Genomic DNA, 17,894 nt, shown 5'->3' with positions numbered 1-17,894 from the left:
GCTTTGTTTCCCCCTCACGAGGATCACAGCTGTGCACTTGCTGGTAATTTCAGTTTGTTGCTGGATCTTCCATTCTATCTTTTGACATTCAGGCAGGGTGTTGCTACTCTTCTCACTGTAGCTTCAATATCTCTAGCCAATGTCATCTGCACGAGGTTCATCCACTTTAGCCTCAGACACACCTGACCTTCCCTCAATGTTTCATTTGAATTTCATTTTAGATTATTCATTATTCAGCTCTTCTGATACCCCCGAAACCCTTTTATCCTTGGATTAAATGAAGTCTTAAGAGGCTTTAATTTTTTAATTATTTAAAGGATCTCTCAGAAATGCATATAGTTCTTATAAATACTTGTAACCCATCGGTAGCACAATCTGTAACTTAGTGGGCACGTTTTTCTCATGATCATAGAAAGCTTGTGTGTTCATCAACTCATGTAAAGGCCATGGCCCGTGAAATCTTGGGGGAATCTCAGGAAACCTGTAGATGCATTTATGCTGAAGAGAGTTGAATCTGGTTGGACTGTAGTGGGGAGGGTGAAGACTCTGTGCTCCCTAAGTGAACAGGAGTAAGTGTGGGGCTTGAGGTCTTTAAGGACATCAGGTGAGGCTGCTCTGGAGGCAACAACTGTCAAAACATCAGCAGCAGGAAAGAGGGCACTGAGAGGGGACGCGCTGGTGGCATAGGTAAGTCCTGAAAGGGTAATTTTTTAAAATAAAAAACTGCTGTTTATAGGGCAGTTTTAATGAGTCATCATAACAAGTCAATCAGACACAACAACTGTGAACACACTTTTCAATGGACATATTTTTTGTTTTGTTTTTTCTTCACCTTGTCTCTCAAAAAATTAGTGAGGATTGACGTTCTTATTTAATTAAGTTCTAGTTAAGCTGAAAATATTACTGTTGGCTTTCCAGGATAACAGAGGCTTTCCCCACACTAACCTATTTTTATTTGTTTGTTTCTTGGTAGAACATCCGTTCTCGGGATCTCCTTTGGAGCTGCGTTTCTCCTGCTTGCCTTTATCCTTTTCCTCTGTTTTGCTGGACAGCTTTTGGTAGGTATTTCAAATATGGGACCTCTTTCAAAACTGCGCTCATTAAATGAAAACTGATTTCTTAAAACAAGCTTGTTGACTTACCATTTCGAGAGGTACAGATCCCAGTAAGGAAACATGTGTCTCTCGTGTCACTTGCCCAGGATACAAACTGAGGCAGCTCATGCACAACCAGACACTAATATGAAGATTAATTGAGATGTTGGATGTCACATCATAAAATTGTAATTATGTCTATTTGTTTCTGTCAACATTTTTTACCATTTCCTCTATATTTTCAGAGTATTTAATAACTGCAACTACAAGTATAAATAGGAGGGTTTTATTGTACAGGAGAATTATTTCAAAATAAATAGGTCTTTTATATCCATTTTCCAGATATAAAATCTTAGAACATCAAAATAGCAAATGTACAAATATTTGTTTTAGTGTTTAAATTTAAGCCAATCATTGTAAGCTCTTGTGGTTTAATACTAGCTCTGGATATAAGAAGTAAATCTGTGGGTGTTCTTGAGTCTAAAGCATTAAGAACATTCCGAAGAGGCCAGCAATGGGATAGAAGTCACAAAAGAGAGTCGATGTTTCATTTTGTTTATTGCACATGAGCCAGGTTTTGAGAAGAGTTCATGGGCAGCCTCTGGGAACACATTCATGATTTTTGTTAACCAAAATTTTAATGTCACAAATAATTTGTTATACAAGATAAATAGGAACAGTTTTTAAAATATCTGTCATTGAATGCATTTTATGTGATGTCTGAGGTTAAGGAAATTTTATATTTCATAAACCATGATTGCTTCTTCCAATGAGACTTTGACAAGCCCGCGTGGCTGACGCATGCCAGGAGGCAGACCCAGAGTTCGAGGGCCTCCTGGTCACTTCTCACAGCTGTGCTGCATCAATAAGGATGCACCGAGGCTTCCATGAGAGCACCTTTCTCATTCTGCACACTTTTCATCTGTTTCTTCATCATAATGCCATTTTGCTTTTTAAAAGACATACTGTTACTACCAGCAAATCAGTGCAGCGCAGAATGGCCTCTTAGGGCTCTGAGAGCAAGAGCACCAGAGCCCCAGGGGTCCACTGCATTCTAGTCCGTGTTGAAATCTGCTGCCCCCTAAATGCTAAGATCCCAAAGCATGTCTCTGCCTCCACCGCCAGCCTTCTCTGCCTTATACCTTTGCAAACAGTAGTGGGTTTTGTTTGCTGTATCGTAGATTATTTAAATTGGATTGGAAACTCTTCCCCAAGTGGGATTGTGGTTTCTAATTTCCTGGAATGCACACGGCATTTCTTAAAACACCCCTGAAGACACTGTAGACTATAGATAAGAGAGGATTGGGTAAATATTGACCCATGGGAATCCTTGTCAACTTTTAAAATGCTTAGTATGCAAAGAAGCCTGATTTCCCATGCTCAGCTTTTCCTTGGGTGGAAAGTACTCGGGCTCCACCCTCTGTCTTTGGCCTCCAAAAGGATTTTGAAGCCCATTTCTCAGGGTTTTAGAACAGAAATTATCATCTGTGGTCCTGTTGGAAATCCAAAGTTCCTTCTAAAGCAGCTTATCATTGTGCCTAAGTGGTTATATTTCTCATTTTCTAGTCCAAGCAACCCAGTTGTGGGGTGGGGGATCATGGTACCTATTTAGGGTTTCAAGTTGACTTTTTTCTTTCCACTAAGTTTCTGTAGAAAAGGAACACAGAGCGGACGCTGGAAAACAAATCTCCAGGGCAACTTTACTGCCTGTGTGGGAATGCTCTGCCCTTGTGCAATGTGTCCCCTCTCAGCCTCAGTATAATCCAGCCTTACTGTAGAATTTTTCAGGGCTCTGCGTCTTTCAGGGTGACTGAGGTCCCACATGCACGGTGCTTGCTTCTTCCCGGGGGCACTTCAAGATTCTGACACCCACACACCAGAAGCTCGTATTTTGGCAAAATGGTCAGGAAGACTAAACTTAAAGACAGCTTGAAGCTCTTTCTAAACTTGAATCAGTAGGTTCCATGAATGAGTCTCCCCCCAGTGGCCAGCTGGGATCTTTGATCCAGATGTAATTCTGTTAAAATTCAAGAAGAAATTCTCATTCCAATAAGAGATGTTTTGTTTTGTTTCTTTTTAAGCAATTCTGTAAGGATTTTTTAAAACTGTCAACATCAAACATATTAATACACATCCAATCTAAGGCTTTAAGTATGCTTAAGTATGTTTTTTATTCTACCCTCCACATTCAGTCAAAAACTATGTATATCACAAATACTCCATGGTGGTCATGGAACTGCTCATTTCTTCCCCTCCTGAAAACCTGCCAACTTGTATGAGGTTTTATTAAGCTTTGCATTTAATTATGGATTAAATACTTTCTGAAAAAGTACTTAATACCCCAGACTCACTTTCTAGTAACATATGTTAACCTCCTGAAAACTCAAGTGCCAAGAGCAGTATTGATACTAATATTGATATTAAGTATCAATGTAAATGAAGAATTAAGGTAAAATGCTGTTATAGAAAGGAGGTTGAGAAAAGGTAAGCCTGGCTGATATTATTCTGCCAAGAGCCTTACCTTTGTTACATAAAACATGCCACACAAGTAAATAAAATTTCTACGTCATTGTACAGTTGGGTTTGATTTTTTTTTAAAGGTGTAGAAACAACAAAACGAGCAAAAACGAGAGTACTAATGAAATGCAATGTTTTCCTGTTGATAAAAAATCACAGAGGTATTTGTTCAGTGGCATATTCTGGGGGAAAACTGTCATGGATTTATATATTATTGTCATTATTCCTATGAGAAGCCCATGCTGCCCCTAACCCACCCCACCCACTCCCCTGTGGGCTGACACAGCATTGCTACTCCTGCCCTGGCCCCACGTTGCCCTCTTCTCAGTTCTTGCCCACATGGGTGAGCTCACTTGCCTTCCGGGAAACCTTTTCAGAAACTGCCCCAGCCCTTGTGATGGGTCCTTCTTTGAGCTCCATGGGATTTATGGTCTGTGCCACATAACTTGGCACTTGATGACATGCCAGCTCATTTGACAAGTCACTTTTGTGTGTGTGACTGTTTTCTCCCTTTATATATAATAGGAATTGCTTCCTACATTGCTTCCTCTCTCCCAGTGAACCCAGCAGAAAGCTGGCCACAGAAATATGTCCAATAGGCACATACTAAGTCACTGGTGCTGGACTCCATAGCGTTTTTGTGAGGTCTGTGTTCCTTCCTCCCCTCAGCAGGTTCCGTAGAGCACCTCCCTTGTCTGCCAATGCCATTGTTCTCAGGCAGAGTTGGCATACCCTGGGAGCCCGTGTTAATTCCTGCTTCTGTGTGTAAAGGAATGTGTGAAAGAGTGAGCAGTGGTGAGTCAGTGGCCCCCATCTTGCTGCCTTGAAATTCCTTCTTACGTGCGCCATGATTCCTTGACTCCAACATGCTTCTGGCTGACTCCTCAGTTGAAAATAAACTTCTGACCTTCCTTAACCAACTCTGTTAGAGCCCACCTTTCCCACCACCAGCTTTCCTAGTGACTGAGGATTGACCTTCCCATTTTATATTCTTATCTGTATTTTTTTTTTTTTTTAGGTAGAAAGATCCTTAGTGAGTTTGCTTCAGTCCTGCTTTGCTCTTTGTAGTACATCAGGCACTCGAAACACAAAATAAATGTTTATTATCAGTTAGTTTGAAGGAATGTTGGGTTGCACCCAAATGCAAAACCTCCTGGCACCAGTGCTCAGAAAACATTCCTCTGCTGTCCTCTCACACCCTTAACTTCTTTTGTGTTGGCCACTCTGAATTCAGCTCACAGTCACCGCATCCCTGCTCTGAGCTCTGGCAAGTCCATGGCCAGAGGACATCCTGGCCTATCATCCTGGTGTCTGTCCTCTCTTGTAATATTTCATTAGGCACCTTGGCATTGGTGCCTTCATGAGGTACTTACTTTCTACAGAAGAGGCTGGTTAGCAGTTCAGAACTGTAAACCCAAGAGCGGGAACAGAGATAACTTCACCTTGTCCAGTCACACGTCTTGTGGACTAGGAACCCAGGACTCAGAAGTGCCATGTGCTTCAGTGAGTTTCTATTTCCAGTCATTTAGAAGAAGTTTCTGCCCATGAAAATTAATGCAAAAGGGGACGTAAGCAGATCTCTTGAGGATGCGAATGGAGACTTTGGAGCAGACTGATGAGTGTGATAACTATAAGGCCTGCAAAGGTTTCCTGCCCTTGGTTAAGATCCTTTAAAATCAGTCTAACCTGCTTATGATGGGCAAGATCCCCATTAATAGCTCTGTATCCTACCACACTGCAGTTTACAAATAACAAGTTATGTATCATATTATATTATATTATATCATATCATATTATATTATATTATATTAAAAATTATGACTTACAGTGTCAGCCTGTGAGCCAAGTGTCACTGGTTCGATTCCCAGTCAGGGCACATGACTAGGTTGCATGTCAGGTCCCCAGTTGGGGGTGCGAGTGAGAGGCAACCACACAGAGATGTTTCTCTCCCTCTCTTTTTCCTTTCCCCTCTCTCTAAAAATAAAATAAGTAAACAAACAAATAAATAAATAAGTTATTTTTTTAAAATCCCTTAAAAAAATTATGACTTACTCTGCTAGGCATTTTATATGCCCTTGCTCATTTGTCCTCACATGAATCCTTGGAGGGAATGTGCATTTTAGAGCTAATGAAACAGAAGCTTGCAGTGCTACAAACTTGCCCTGTAGTGTAGAGCAAGCAGGTATTGGAGCCAGAATTGAAATTAATCCTGAGAATTCTTATAATTAACTGGAGACAGGTTCCACGATGCCAGGCTGTGTGTGGAAAGAGTCACCAGTAGATGAATGCCCAGGAATAGGCAGGGATGTGTCCACATTCACGGCCACTGCCCAGCATGGCACTGAGGGTGCCTTGTGGTGGCTGATGAGCATTCATTGGTGAAAATCACATTGGTAAGTCAAGGTCACTTCACATGGAACCTCATTTGTGTTCTCCTCTGGTCTAATTTCCTAATATACATTTTTCAGCTATTAGCCCATTTGATTTAAAACTGATTCTGGGGCAAGTGTAACCCCATCTTAAAATACATTTGGTAAGATGAAAAAAAAGTTAACTTGTAAGTGGATTTAGACTCTAAAATATTCTGGTAACACTAATATTATTAACTTTGCAAAATGTTTTCACATACATAAGAGCCCTTTGAAGTGTTTTCATATATATTATTTTATTTGATAATCAAAACAATCCACTTTATCTAAGAAACTAAGATGTGGAATAAGAGATTCAAGTCACATGTTCATTATAATCAGCAATAAGATGTAAAAATAATTGTTATGGTAGTAATAATAATAATAAATGTATGTTTACTGCAAGATTTAACTCTCTAAACTACCTGAAGCAGACTTACATCTCTAACAAATACAATACAGTGACCCTAACCAAAAATACTCCCAAAAGAAACTCAAAGAGCATCTTTTAAAACAACTATTCCAGATAAATCCAATGAAAATGCTAGAAAATGTCAGAAGTCATTTTTCTCTCGCTGTGATAGCCTCCTGCTTTGTGTGGTGGAGATTACCTGAGGCCAGCTCACCAGCCTTGTCACAGGCGGAGGTGAGCGCTCAAACAAGGAGTCATGTCCTGGGGAAGGAAAGTCGGTCACACACCGGCTGGGAGGAGAGCTTTCTGCCCCGTGCAAATGTTTCTCCTTGAAGTCTATTTTCTCTAACGTCAATTAACTACCAGCTTTCTCTTGGTTAGTGTTTTCCCTGTGTCCCCTTTTCTGTCTTTTTATTCAGCTTTTCATTGTCCTTATGTAGGTTTTAGGTGTGTCTCTGATAAACAACATTCAGCTTTATGCTATTTTCTCTGATCCAAAAACCTCTCTTTAACTTGACAAGTGTCATACATTTGTGTGTATTATAATTACCGCTACAACCTTATCTTGCATATTGTTTTAATCTATCGTGTTTCTTCTTTGTTTCTACTTATTTTTTCTCTTTTCCTGCCTTCTCTTGGAGCAATGTGGTTTATTTATTCTCCTTTATTCCCTCTAGTGACTTGGAAATTATGTATCCTATTTTCTTTTAGTGATTAATTTAAGACATGTATATGTGCACATGACAAAGTCTCCATCTTCTTGTTGAAGAATACAGGGACCAAACTCTAAATCTCATCGTTCTTTTCCATCATTCACCTTAAAATTAAAAACTCAGTAGTAACACTGAAGGAGTGGTAAGAGCTCAGAAAATGACCCATAAAACAAAACAGAAAGATAAAGAATGTTGTTTAAATTTTTCTAAATTTAAACTCCTTTTATTACTCATTTTTATTTATTCCTGTTGTTTATCAATTTCTCACCTTTTTTTTTTTTTTAAGAATTGCATTTCTTCCTCCAGGACTACTCAGTATCCATATTCACAAAGGATTATTTATTTTGTAACCCTTTCACTGAGAGCCTGTGCACAGAATACCCACTCACCTTTTGTATAAGAAAATAGTCTGGTTGGTTTAGCTCAATGGGTTGGATGTCATCGCAAACGTAAAGGTCACTGGTTCAATTCCCAGTCCGGGCACAGGCCTGGGTTGCAGGCTAGGTCCCAGGTTGGGGGCATGTGAGAGACAACTGATTGATGTTTTTCTCTCACATTAATGTTTCTCTCCATCTTTTTCTCCCTCCCTTTTCCAATCTCTAAAAATAAATAACTAAAATCTTTTTAAAAATTTTTTAAAAAGAAAATTATCTGTTTTTCCACACTAAATAATAGCTTATGATAACTTTTTTAACATGAGTCTATATTTCCCTGGACATTAATATGTGCAGGAGAAATCTACAGTCTAATTGTTGTTCCTTGGTAGATAATTAAGTTGTCTTTTCTTTCTGGTTGTTTTTATAGGATTTGTTGGTAATAGATTCCTTGTGTTAAGGTGTAGGTTTTCTTTCATGTTTCCTGTTGGTGACTCAGTTTGTCGCCTTGACCATAGAGCTCATGTTCTGCTCCAAGTCCACAAAATGTTTGCCTAAATCTCCTTGTACTTTGCTTCTTTCCTGGTCTTTCTGTCCTATTTTTCTCAGACTTTCATTACAAGTGTGTTGAATCTTTTTATTGTACTTTCTGTGTCTCAATGTCTCTTTTATGTTTTTTATTTCTTTATCTTTCTGTGCTGTTTTATGGGTTATTGTCTCACAGCTGTCTTATCCTCTTGAGAATAACTCTTGATTTTTTAATTTCAATATCCACATTTTAATCTCCAGAGAGTCTCCGTGACTCATTTTTAAAATACATCTCTTATTTTCTTTTAACTGCCCATTTATTATGGATACTAACTCATCTTTATTACTTTGATCTTATTTTATAGGGTATTTCAAATTAATATAATATCTACAGATCTTGTGCTATTTCTACTATCTGTTATGTCTGTTGAGTCTTCCTTGTAAGGTCCATTGTCTTAGGTAGTTTGTAGTTCTTTTGATTGAGGTCATGTTCAGTGAGGATTATGTCCCCATAGCTGGGACATGCCCTGCCCCCTGTGATATAGAGTATCATTTTATAAGCAGTGTTGTTTTTCCTTCTGCCAAAGCCCCAAGGACTTGTTATGGTTTTTTAATTGATTAATAACCCTTCAACTTGAAATTCTCATTATGAAGCAGATCATGTAAATTCAAACCCAACACCCATATTTAGAGTCTGAATTTATCATTTGAAGTTTATTATTACTTCCCTGAGCTAGTGCATGCAGTTCTTTTAGAATCCTTTACATGGAGGGAGCAGCCTTTTGAGGCTTCTGGTTTTATTCAGGGATCTTGGTCCCAGCTACCCACCTCTTGTAGACCCAAGGCAACATCTTCTTCCCCTGTGGGCATCAGAATCCCAACCCCAGTTGTGTAGCCTATATCCCAGGACACGTCTGGTCAAACACACAGCTTCAGTTCCTCTAGCACCAAGCTTATTCTTTGTTTCTGACCCTTGGTAATTCCTTTTAGGGTTAATCTTAAGACAGTGAATGTAATGAGTAAGCATCTACTGAGTTTCTACTATCTCCCAAACACTGTGCTACCTGTGGGAATACAGTACCTGTATGATATGGTTGCAGTTCTTAACCAGCTCTTCCTGTGGCCAGAGACAAGCATTTCAGCAAAGATAATGTGATGTGGACAGGCTGTGATGTGAATGCCACGTGATGGATGAATGATAGGGGAATGTGGCTCACCCAGGGGATATGAAAGCAACAGGTCAATTTTGTAAAATATAATTGACTGAAATAAAGAAGTCATTCTGTAGGAAATTCAAGTACAGTTAAATAATCTAAGCACACATGGAAGTCTCTGTGATATTAAATGTAACAAGTGGTTAATGCTGCCATTCAAAAATACAACCCTTGGCCAACTAAAATGCCAAGAATGGTGTTTCTTTAGGCAAATACACCAAAGTGCATGTTTACGTGATAAACTTCACCATATTTTTCAGGCAATATTTTAAGATGAGCTTTGTTTTTCCAGTAATAAAAGCTTGTTGCTTGGTCACTATGACATTTATAGGTTTTCTGAATGTTTTTATTTTATTAAAACTTCACTTACTATAAGCATCTACTTATTTTAAGGTATTTCATTTTATTTCTAAAATGGACACTAATAAAATTGCAAAAGCTATCTCTTTTATAATTATTGCATTAAATTATAAGGAATTTTAAAATGAGAGACTACCAGTTGTTTTCAATGCGAAGTGTTAAAAAAAATAAGACTAAAATAAAATAAAGGAAGGAAATATTTTTGGTGGAGGTATTTTTTTCTTTTTTTTTTTTAAATCCATATATAGTGCATCAGCATTTTATTATATTTTATGTGGAGAATTTTTTCCTGTACCAAATGAGGAACATTGACATTCATCCCACAGCCTTCCTAGCAAACCACACTGCTCAATTTCCCCAGTGCAATCTCCATGATAAGGTTTTCATACAAATTTATATTCTCTCTCTTTTTACATTTCCCACTACACTTGGTACCAATCTTGTATTTGTCAGTGGGTGGATGTGACATTAACACCCAGGACCATTTCTAGAAGGTCCATGGTGAGCTCACTGTAAGGAAGAGGCAATCACAGGACATGAGGCCCACTGAAGATCAGGAAAGGGATGAAAAGATCCGGGTAAAAATATGCCAGTAACTAAACTCAAGATCAGCTGGAGTGACAAACCTGGGGTCATTTCCATGAAAATAGCATATTCTAAATAAATGCTAAAATGTTCTTGGATGTATTGTTATTTATGTTTCATTAGGATAATGTAAATTTTTTTAAACTTATTTTTTCATCTAGGAATGAATTTGAATATTGGACCCCAAACAGAATAGACTGAAGTAAATTACCATGTCAAGGTCCAAGTTGTAATTTTTGTTGATAGCTTCTAATCGAATCAGTGTTTCCATTTTCCTTCCATCCCTTCTATTTTAAGATCTTAGTCTTTTTTCTCCTCTTTCCCCCATGATTGGTTTCTTCTCCTCCCCTAACACCTTTGTCTCCCTCGTCTTCTTCCCCAAATGTCACCATAGTTCAGGGTATTCATCTCTTATCTTCTCTTTCTTTTTCTTTGCCACCAGCAATGTTTACCAACCTTCATATTTCAGCACATCTGTCACTTTGCCTGAACTTAGTGACAGGAATGAGAAGACTGGGGAAGCTGCCGTCTCCCTGGCCTTGAGAGCAATGAATAGTCCTCATAAGTTTAAAAACATTTGCATAAGTTACTTGAAGGCAAACATGAGGACCAAAGAGGAGAAGGAATTGCAGCTATTACATCCTGAATTCATTAAACTGAACCTAGTGCATGCCAAACCCACGCGTCTTTAGTGAGGTCCTCCAAGTGTTTTCTTTCTGGGGGAAAACAGGAACATGTAAGTTTTTCCAGACGCCCTTCCACATGTTCAGGAGGCACAGAGAGTAGTTGCCTGGGCCACCGATTTGTAATTTTGTCCAGCACATTGCAGGAGCAGGAAAAAATTTACATGTGTCTGCCCACGTCTGTTTCAGGAAGTGACTAATCTCTGCTCAGAGTATAACATATTCCTATTAGATAGCTTATTTGGCAAGATTATCGACACATGTTATTCTAAAATTTTACACCAAGTAATTTTTAAATTTCATAATTTTAATAAGTCTGTGCAATAACTAGAGAATATTTTACCTAATTGACTGTGATATGGAAGCCGAACTAGCTTTAAATTTCTTCTAAAGTAGTAAAGTTTTGTATTTTCTGCCCTTAACATATTCATTATTATATCTATTGACAACTTCTGTGTACAGACCCAAAATCATCAATTTTAACAACTTTCTCTTAAACGAAAACACTAATCCTAGTCAATTAGGATGCAAATACATATCTTAATTTACCAAAATCAACCCAAATACTATCATCTTCTAACAGATGACTACAATGTTTTATTTGAATCTCTGCTTTTTACACTTTATTTTAGCTTCTCCTCCAGAGTATAAATCTGATAGGGATCTGTGGTATTAATATTATTAGAAGTAGCAAGCATTAAATGATAATGATATAAGCACCCTCAGGTGGGTGTCCTCCAGCTCTGTGACCCCCTCTCAGGTACTGCATACTCAGAGCATTAAAGGGCATCTCATTGGGTGATATATTTAATGCCACCACCAACCCCCACCCAAACCCTGCTCTTGTGGGAAAGCCTAGAAGCCCAGGCACAAATCTGGCTTCTCCGATGTTGTTGGTGGGAAAAATGCCCCCCAGAGCCCCACCATGTGCACCTCCTGCCACCGGCCAGCGAGTCAGCTCCTGGCAGCCCCTGGAGTCCAGGGCAGTTCGTGCTCCCAGACAGGTTTTAGGAGAAATCAGAAGGACCTGAGAGAATAAGGGAAGGTAACTAACTTGTAGAGAGTCTCACGGCTGTGGGGGTTGGATGCTGGACCACTGGGCTGGATCTTTAAACTCACGTATCCACCTCTCATTTTGTATTATAGAATCTCATTTAATTATTATATTGGCATTTAACATATTGCAATGCTTATATTTTTAAGAATAAAGCAGACCCAACACATCCCTCAGAATGGTTTAATTAACTGACATCATTTTTCTTTACCAGATTTTTTTAAAAAACATAATTTCCAGGTCTATTTTAAAGGACATACAAGCACAAATTACATTTATCATAAAAATTTAATTAATTTGTCTTTACTTTGTAACAATGATGCCAACATAATTCAACAAAGTTAGTAACCTGGTATGAGAACTGCCCCTGCCCCCTACACAAAGGACAGAGCCTCCTTGTTTAATCTCTTAATAATATTGGTACATCTTATAGTTTTAAGTATCATTAAGAAGCTTGAGAGAATATACAAAATAACAATGCATATTTTTTCTTCTCTTCCTAGCAATGCAGCAAAAAGGCCTCTGTCTCTCTCCTGTGGCTTTTGAAGTCCTCGGGCATCATTGCGAACCGGCCCTGGCCACGAATCTCCCTCACAGTCATCACCACGGCTATCATTTTAACCATGGCCGTGTTCAACATGGTGAGTCACGGCTCCCACCAGGCAGGGACTTCTTTGTCCTAATGCTTGTCTTAGTGGAATTTTGAAACCTTGCCTGTAGCTCCTTTCGCGGCCTCACTGTCTATTAAATTCAACATGCATTGCTGCGATAGCAGCCTCTCTAAGAAAAAGGATCCTTTCTGTGGGAGCCGCCTGAGAGAGGCGGCTTCTCCCAGTGGTTTCCCACCGTCTTGCTCTTTGTGGCTCTTGGCTACAGAAATGTCACTGATTATTAGCGGGATGATCTCTGAGGGGTAACAGAACCACCAAATTAAGGACAGTGCACTGGCTGAGGCGTCCTGCCCTAGAGTATAAAAGTCCTGATACAAACATCAGCTCCCACCTTAGCAGCTATGTGATTTTGGAGAGTTTTTGTTAAACTTCCGCAGGTTGAATTTTTAGTTCTCAAAAATGAGAACTGACACTTCTCTGCCAAGGTGGTTTTTAGGGTAAATGATCTGATGCTTCTATCACACTGAGGATGACATTAGGCATTTTTTAAATATTTAACCAATGGTCTCTCTTACTATATTGATATTTTATTATCATTACTGGTATATTCTTAAAAATAGGCAGGTAGGTAATCAGTGCACATTGAGACACATCCTTATCATTATTCTGACATCACCATCATCAATCATAAAGCATAATGATATTTGAAATGTTGGCTGCTTTACTAGGTATTGGAACTACAAGGTATCACGAGGTACAGCCCCTACCCTCCAGAAGCAAAACATCAAGTTAAGAAGATAAATTTTATATGTTAAGTGATAACACATAATTTTCATAAATGAGACAGCATTCACTCAACCAAAAGCATATTTATTGGGTACAGATATGTGTCTAGGACATCACCAGAAGCTCAGAACTCAAAGACAGTTCTCTGCCTTCCAGGCATTCACAGTGGAGTCTAGGAGGTGGGCAGCAGGTAAGCCAGTTATTAAGGGTCTGAGGGCCACAGTAGAAGTGTGCAGAGAGGAGGCAAGGGGAAGGGACAGCGAGGCCTGCTGGGCTGAACTGCAGGTGTATTAGTTGCCATTAGGATACTTAACCTTTCTGCGTAGGCAATGTTATGGTTATTGCAAGGGTATGAAAACATCACCGAGGAGGAAGAAGGACAGAGAGGCAAAGGGCAGGAAGGGGTGAGAGCCTGTAGAAACCTGATTGTTTCCTAAAATGCATTTTTTATGTCCCGTTTGGTGACATGCATGTGTACATTAGTCCCGCTGCTCCCGGATCCAGCAGAGCAACCAACAAGCTCAAAGAGGTGTTTGGGAAATTAAAGCTGCAGGAGGCAACTGGGTCAGAGGTAAACTCCACAGTGAAGGGGCTGGGACAGAAACACATAAGGACCACAGGGTGTGCTACCTCAAGCTCTGAGTGATTCTGACAGACACACTGTGTTCTGTTGCCCACACAATCCCCTTATAATTAAGTATTCTTATCTCTCAAGAGTGTGTTCCCTCACCTGTGCAGGCACAGAGCCAAAAAAACACACTTCCCGAAAGGTGACCTTCTCTATTGGCAGCATGTATAAGTTACAAGAACAAGACATTTAACACGACGTCACACACTTAAGAGTAAGGTCCTTTTTTCTCCATTTTTTCCTTGGGTCCCAGGAAAGTGCCTTTCATATAAGGGGTGGCTACTTGATAGAATGAATGAATGAACAGGTAAACATATAACCCTTTGAGAAAGAAACTGTTTATGTTTGTAATATCTGGTTTGTCCTTATGAGACCAGGATTTATCACCTACTTTTTAAATGAAAGAATCCAAGTGGGAAACAAATCTGACTTGGAAGCTAATTTTATTTCACATAGAGTATTTAGTAATAATTGACGGACAGTCCTGTCACTGTCTAAATGTCTTATGAGCTGAGCATTTAAGAGACTTTTTTTACAGTAATTATGATCCCTTTGGAGAAAAGAAATACCTCTTCAGTACCAGCAGGACGTCTTCCAGGGCTGCTTTTTTTCTTCAAAAAGAAAGAAATTTATTGCCAAGTAAGGTAGAGAACTCTATGCAAAGCATGCTAAAACTGTGATGGATGATCTTTGAGAAAGAAAGAAGATAAAAGGCTTTGCTCCACATCCTGAGTGCCCTTCTGTGGCAGTCCAGGCTGTGAGGTGAAGGGTAAGCGAGGCTACCTTTCCTCGGCCTGCGGTGGAGAGGGAGAGGAAATTGGAAACACTGAAGCAGGTGTCTGCCCCACCAGTGCAGGAGAAATGGCATTTTCCTTGATACCTGGTGCCCTGAAACTAGCGGTTCTCTTCCACTGGTTGCTCCTCTTATATTTATTTCAAAGAATCATCGTAAAACTGTATGAAAGCCAACAGTTGGTGCAGAGAGGAAATAATTTTCCCTTACTAGGGAAGAACTATTGAGCTTCCTTACAATGTCTTTCTAATCACCGAAGGGGGAGGGTTTGTTCATGAGGGTGCCAGCTTTGATCACATCTGAGCATTTACAGAGAATGTCTCCAGCTACTCGGATCCACATCCTCGAGTTATGACTACATGAGGCAGACACAGGGTCCTGTGCCCTCAGCCACACTGTAAGGTGCTGTGACTACCCCTGGGCCATCCACGTCACCATGGGTGCTGATGTAGATTCGGACACTGGCTAATCAGAACTGAACATCATGGTGGTGTCATACAAGGGACGTGGGCTCCCAGGTGACTCATTCATAGTCAGGGATATGACATCTACGGTATAACAGGAACAGTGTGTCAGATGGACTGGCTTTTAAAATCTCAATACACAGTGATATATAAAAATGCCAAAACATCAGATCAGTTTTATCTAAAATGAATTGCGAGGCTTTAACCAGACATTTTAAACACCTGATGTGCACCCATGTGACATCAAACGTCCCAATAAAACGTGGAGGTAAATGGTTATCCAGCTTTTTATCAAATATGGAGTTTTATCAAACTGCCAATGACCTGCGTGTTTTGTTCCATTTTCATTTCCAGTTGACTGTTTAGAATCATGTGCGAGAAAATCAAATCCTCCACCATTTTTTTTCTGACATTTTGACTGTGTCATCATGTGACTTCCCACATCATTTTACAATCTCTTGTGAGAAACTTCCCAGAAAATATAATCACTGACACAGCTTTATGAACCATACAGAAAAGGAGTTGGCCATAATTTCCTAATTTCAACCAAATGACGAATACAGTGATGTCATCAAGCATAAAGCAGCACTAAGTTGCACGCTCATAATATAATCTTACTTGAATAACATAATTCTGAGATGTTTTAGATTTCCTGATAAATGTAAAATATGGAAGTAAAGGTAGAACTATGCAGTGTTCATTAGCACTTTATTACGATATCTTGTCCATATATAATTTTCCCAACTGTGGCAAAGTTTGTAGAAAGTTAAATTGGTCTAGGGAGGAATTCCCCAAATAATTATGATTATTATAAATTCATTTTGTGGAGAAACTTGTGGCAATTTAGCTTGGAAGGAAGGGAAATGAGAGATTAAATAACTCAGATATTTGCCTTGCTATGTAAGGGATGACATGAGTTTGTTATTTTAAAGTGACTAAGAAGACAGCATGGGGGAAATAGATTTAAAATTATAGTATGATGCCATATAGAAGGAATGAAGAGTTTCCTGATTTGGGAGGTAGTTAATAAATACTAGAGAGAGTTAGCAGAAGGGGGTTAAGGAAGCATTGTTGGGTGTAGTGATTGAAGTAATCCCTTGTTTTTCAAATTTATTGTACAGCCTCATTGCAAGACAAAATTTTCACAGGACATGCTTCTACTCATCATATAGAAAGAATTTATTTTCTTCTCTATAAGGTGACATAACCAAGATGTTTTTGTTAATAATTTTAAAATGCCAGGTGCTTAAGACTAGTAATGTACAAGCTAAAATGTCTCCTTCTATTTGTCAGTTCTTGATTCTTTAGTATTTAAATCCATTTTATTTGGGATCTATTAAATCTAAATTTGTATCATTTTGGAACCCAATGTTTATCAAGCTATTATGCAGTTCAATTTTTTTCTGATATAACTTTTGTTTTTCAAAGAATTAGCACACTTATAGTTCAACAATGGGTATGACATTTCTGACATATTCTTTAGTAGAGAATAAATAAATCTACTACATTTCTTTGATTTCTTTGATTTTTCAAATCAGTGTTTTGAATTTATCACATGAGATAATGGGTATAAACACTGTACCAATGTCATTTTTGGAATCTGAAGAGAAAATAAAAAGAGAGTAAATCGTTTGCTTCTATCTACCTAAGTAAATTAGACATATTTGGGAAGAGCTCTGCCATCAAAGGAAATAAACAAAAGGAGGAAAGCAAACACAAGCACCCAGAAAAACTGTACAGTTAAGTTTTACTTTTTAAACCTTGAATATATTACATATGACTAGCCCTATGCAGAAAACACCACCTAGTTTTATGGTTGAGATGAATTTCTTCCTGTTAAGGAAAACTGGTCCAATTAATTCTCTGGTCTGCTTTTCCAAGCATTCCTCTGTCCCTCAGCCATGGTAAAGAAAGTGACTAATCCTTTGTCACTTAAACAGGCTGTACTACAGATTCACTGAAAAGAGAGAGACAGAGACAAACAGAGAGAAACAGGAAGAGGCAGACATATAGAGACAGGGAGACAGAGAAAGACACACAGAGAGTAACCAGATTTATCCTACCTCGCTCACAAGTTGACATTGTCTTCCTGGGTGTTGATATTAGTGACCATTGCCAAAGTACTAATTATTTTTATTTTCTTAGGATTACCTTTTATAAAAAAGAACATTAGAACCCTTTTTCCAACAGTGCTTAGAGCATATAGCTTCTGAATTTTAATGTCCTGTGATCCAGAGCTGCCAAGGACCCACAAATAATAGATGAGATATTGATACCAGTTATTGCATTTTGCCCATAAAATTTTTTTTTCTTAAAATCAAAGACTCATAAACCTCCATTGACTCATTTAATGTTTGAACCAAGATGGTGAAGATACTGCAAATACATTCTGAAGGCTCTGATGTCAGGGCAGAGAATTGAGTGTGTGTGTGTGTGTGTGTGTGTGTGTGTGTGTGTGTATGTGTGTGTGGTGAACCAAGATGGTGAAGATACTGCAAATACATTCTGAAGGCTCTGATGTCAGGGCAGAGAATTCAGTGTGTGTGTGTGTGTGTGTGTGTGTGTGTGTGGTGATGTCATCCTCAAATGTAATTCTGACCCAGCCCTCTACCCTGGGCTTTGTACACTTTTAATTTAATATTTAACAGAGGTGCTTGTGTGTTCTTTAAC

General features: G+C 38.9%; 1 protein-coding gene across 1 annotated transcript in view; it reads left to right on the top strand.

Moving 5' to 3' along the window:
- Positions 1 to 17,894, top strand: part of ADCY2 (adenylate cyclase 2) — a 378,366-nt gene that overhangs the window by 306,742 nt on the left and 53,730 nt on the right. The window contains exons 15-16 of the mRNA XM_090276238.1: positions 974 to 1,058; positions 12,446 to 12,583. Coding sequence (XP_090132364.1) covers positions 974 to 1,058; positions 12,446 to 12,583 — 223 coding nt within the window. The remainder of the gene's footprint in view (positions 1 to 973; positions 1,059 to 12,445; positions 12,584 to 17,894) is intronic.

This window comes from Furipterus horrens, unplaced genomic scaffold (genome assembly GCF_987537825.1).
Source record: "Furipterus horrens unplaced genomic scaffold, mFurHor1.1.pri manual_scaffold_5, whole genome shotgun sequence".
Taxonomy (NCBI): Eukaryota; Metazoa; Chordata; class Mammalia; order Chiroptera; family Furipteridae; genus Furipterus; species Furipterus horrens.
This window is presented reverse-complemented; position numbering and strand designations above follow the sequence as displayed.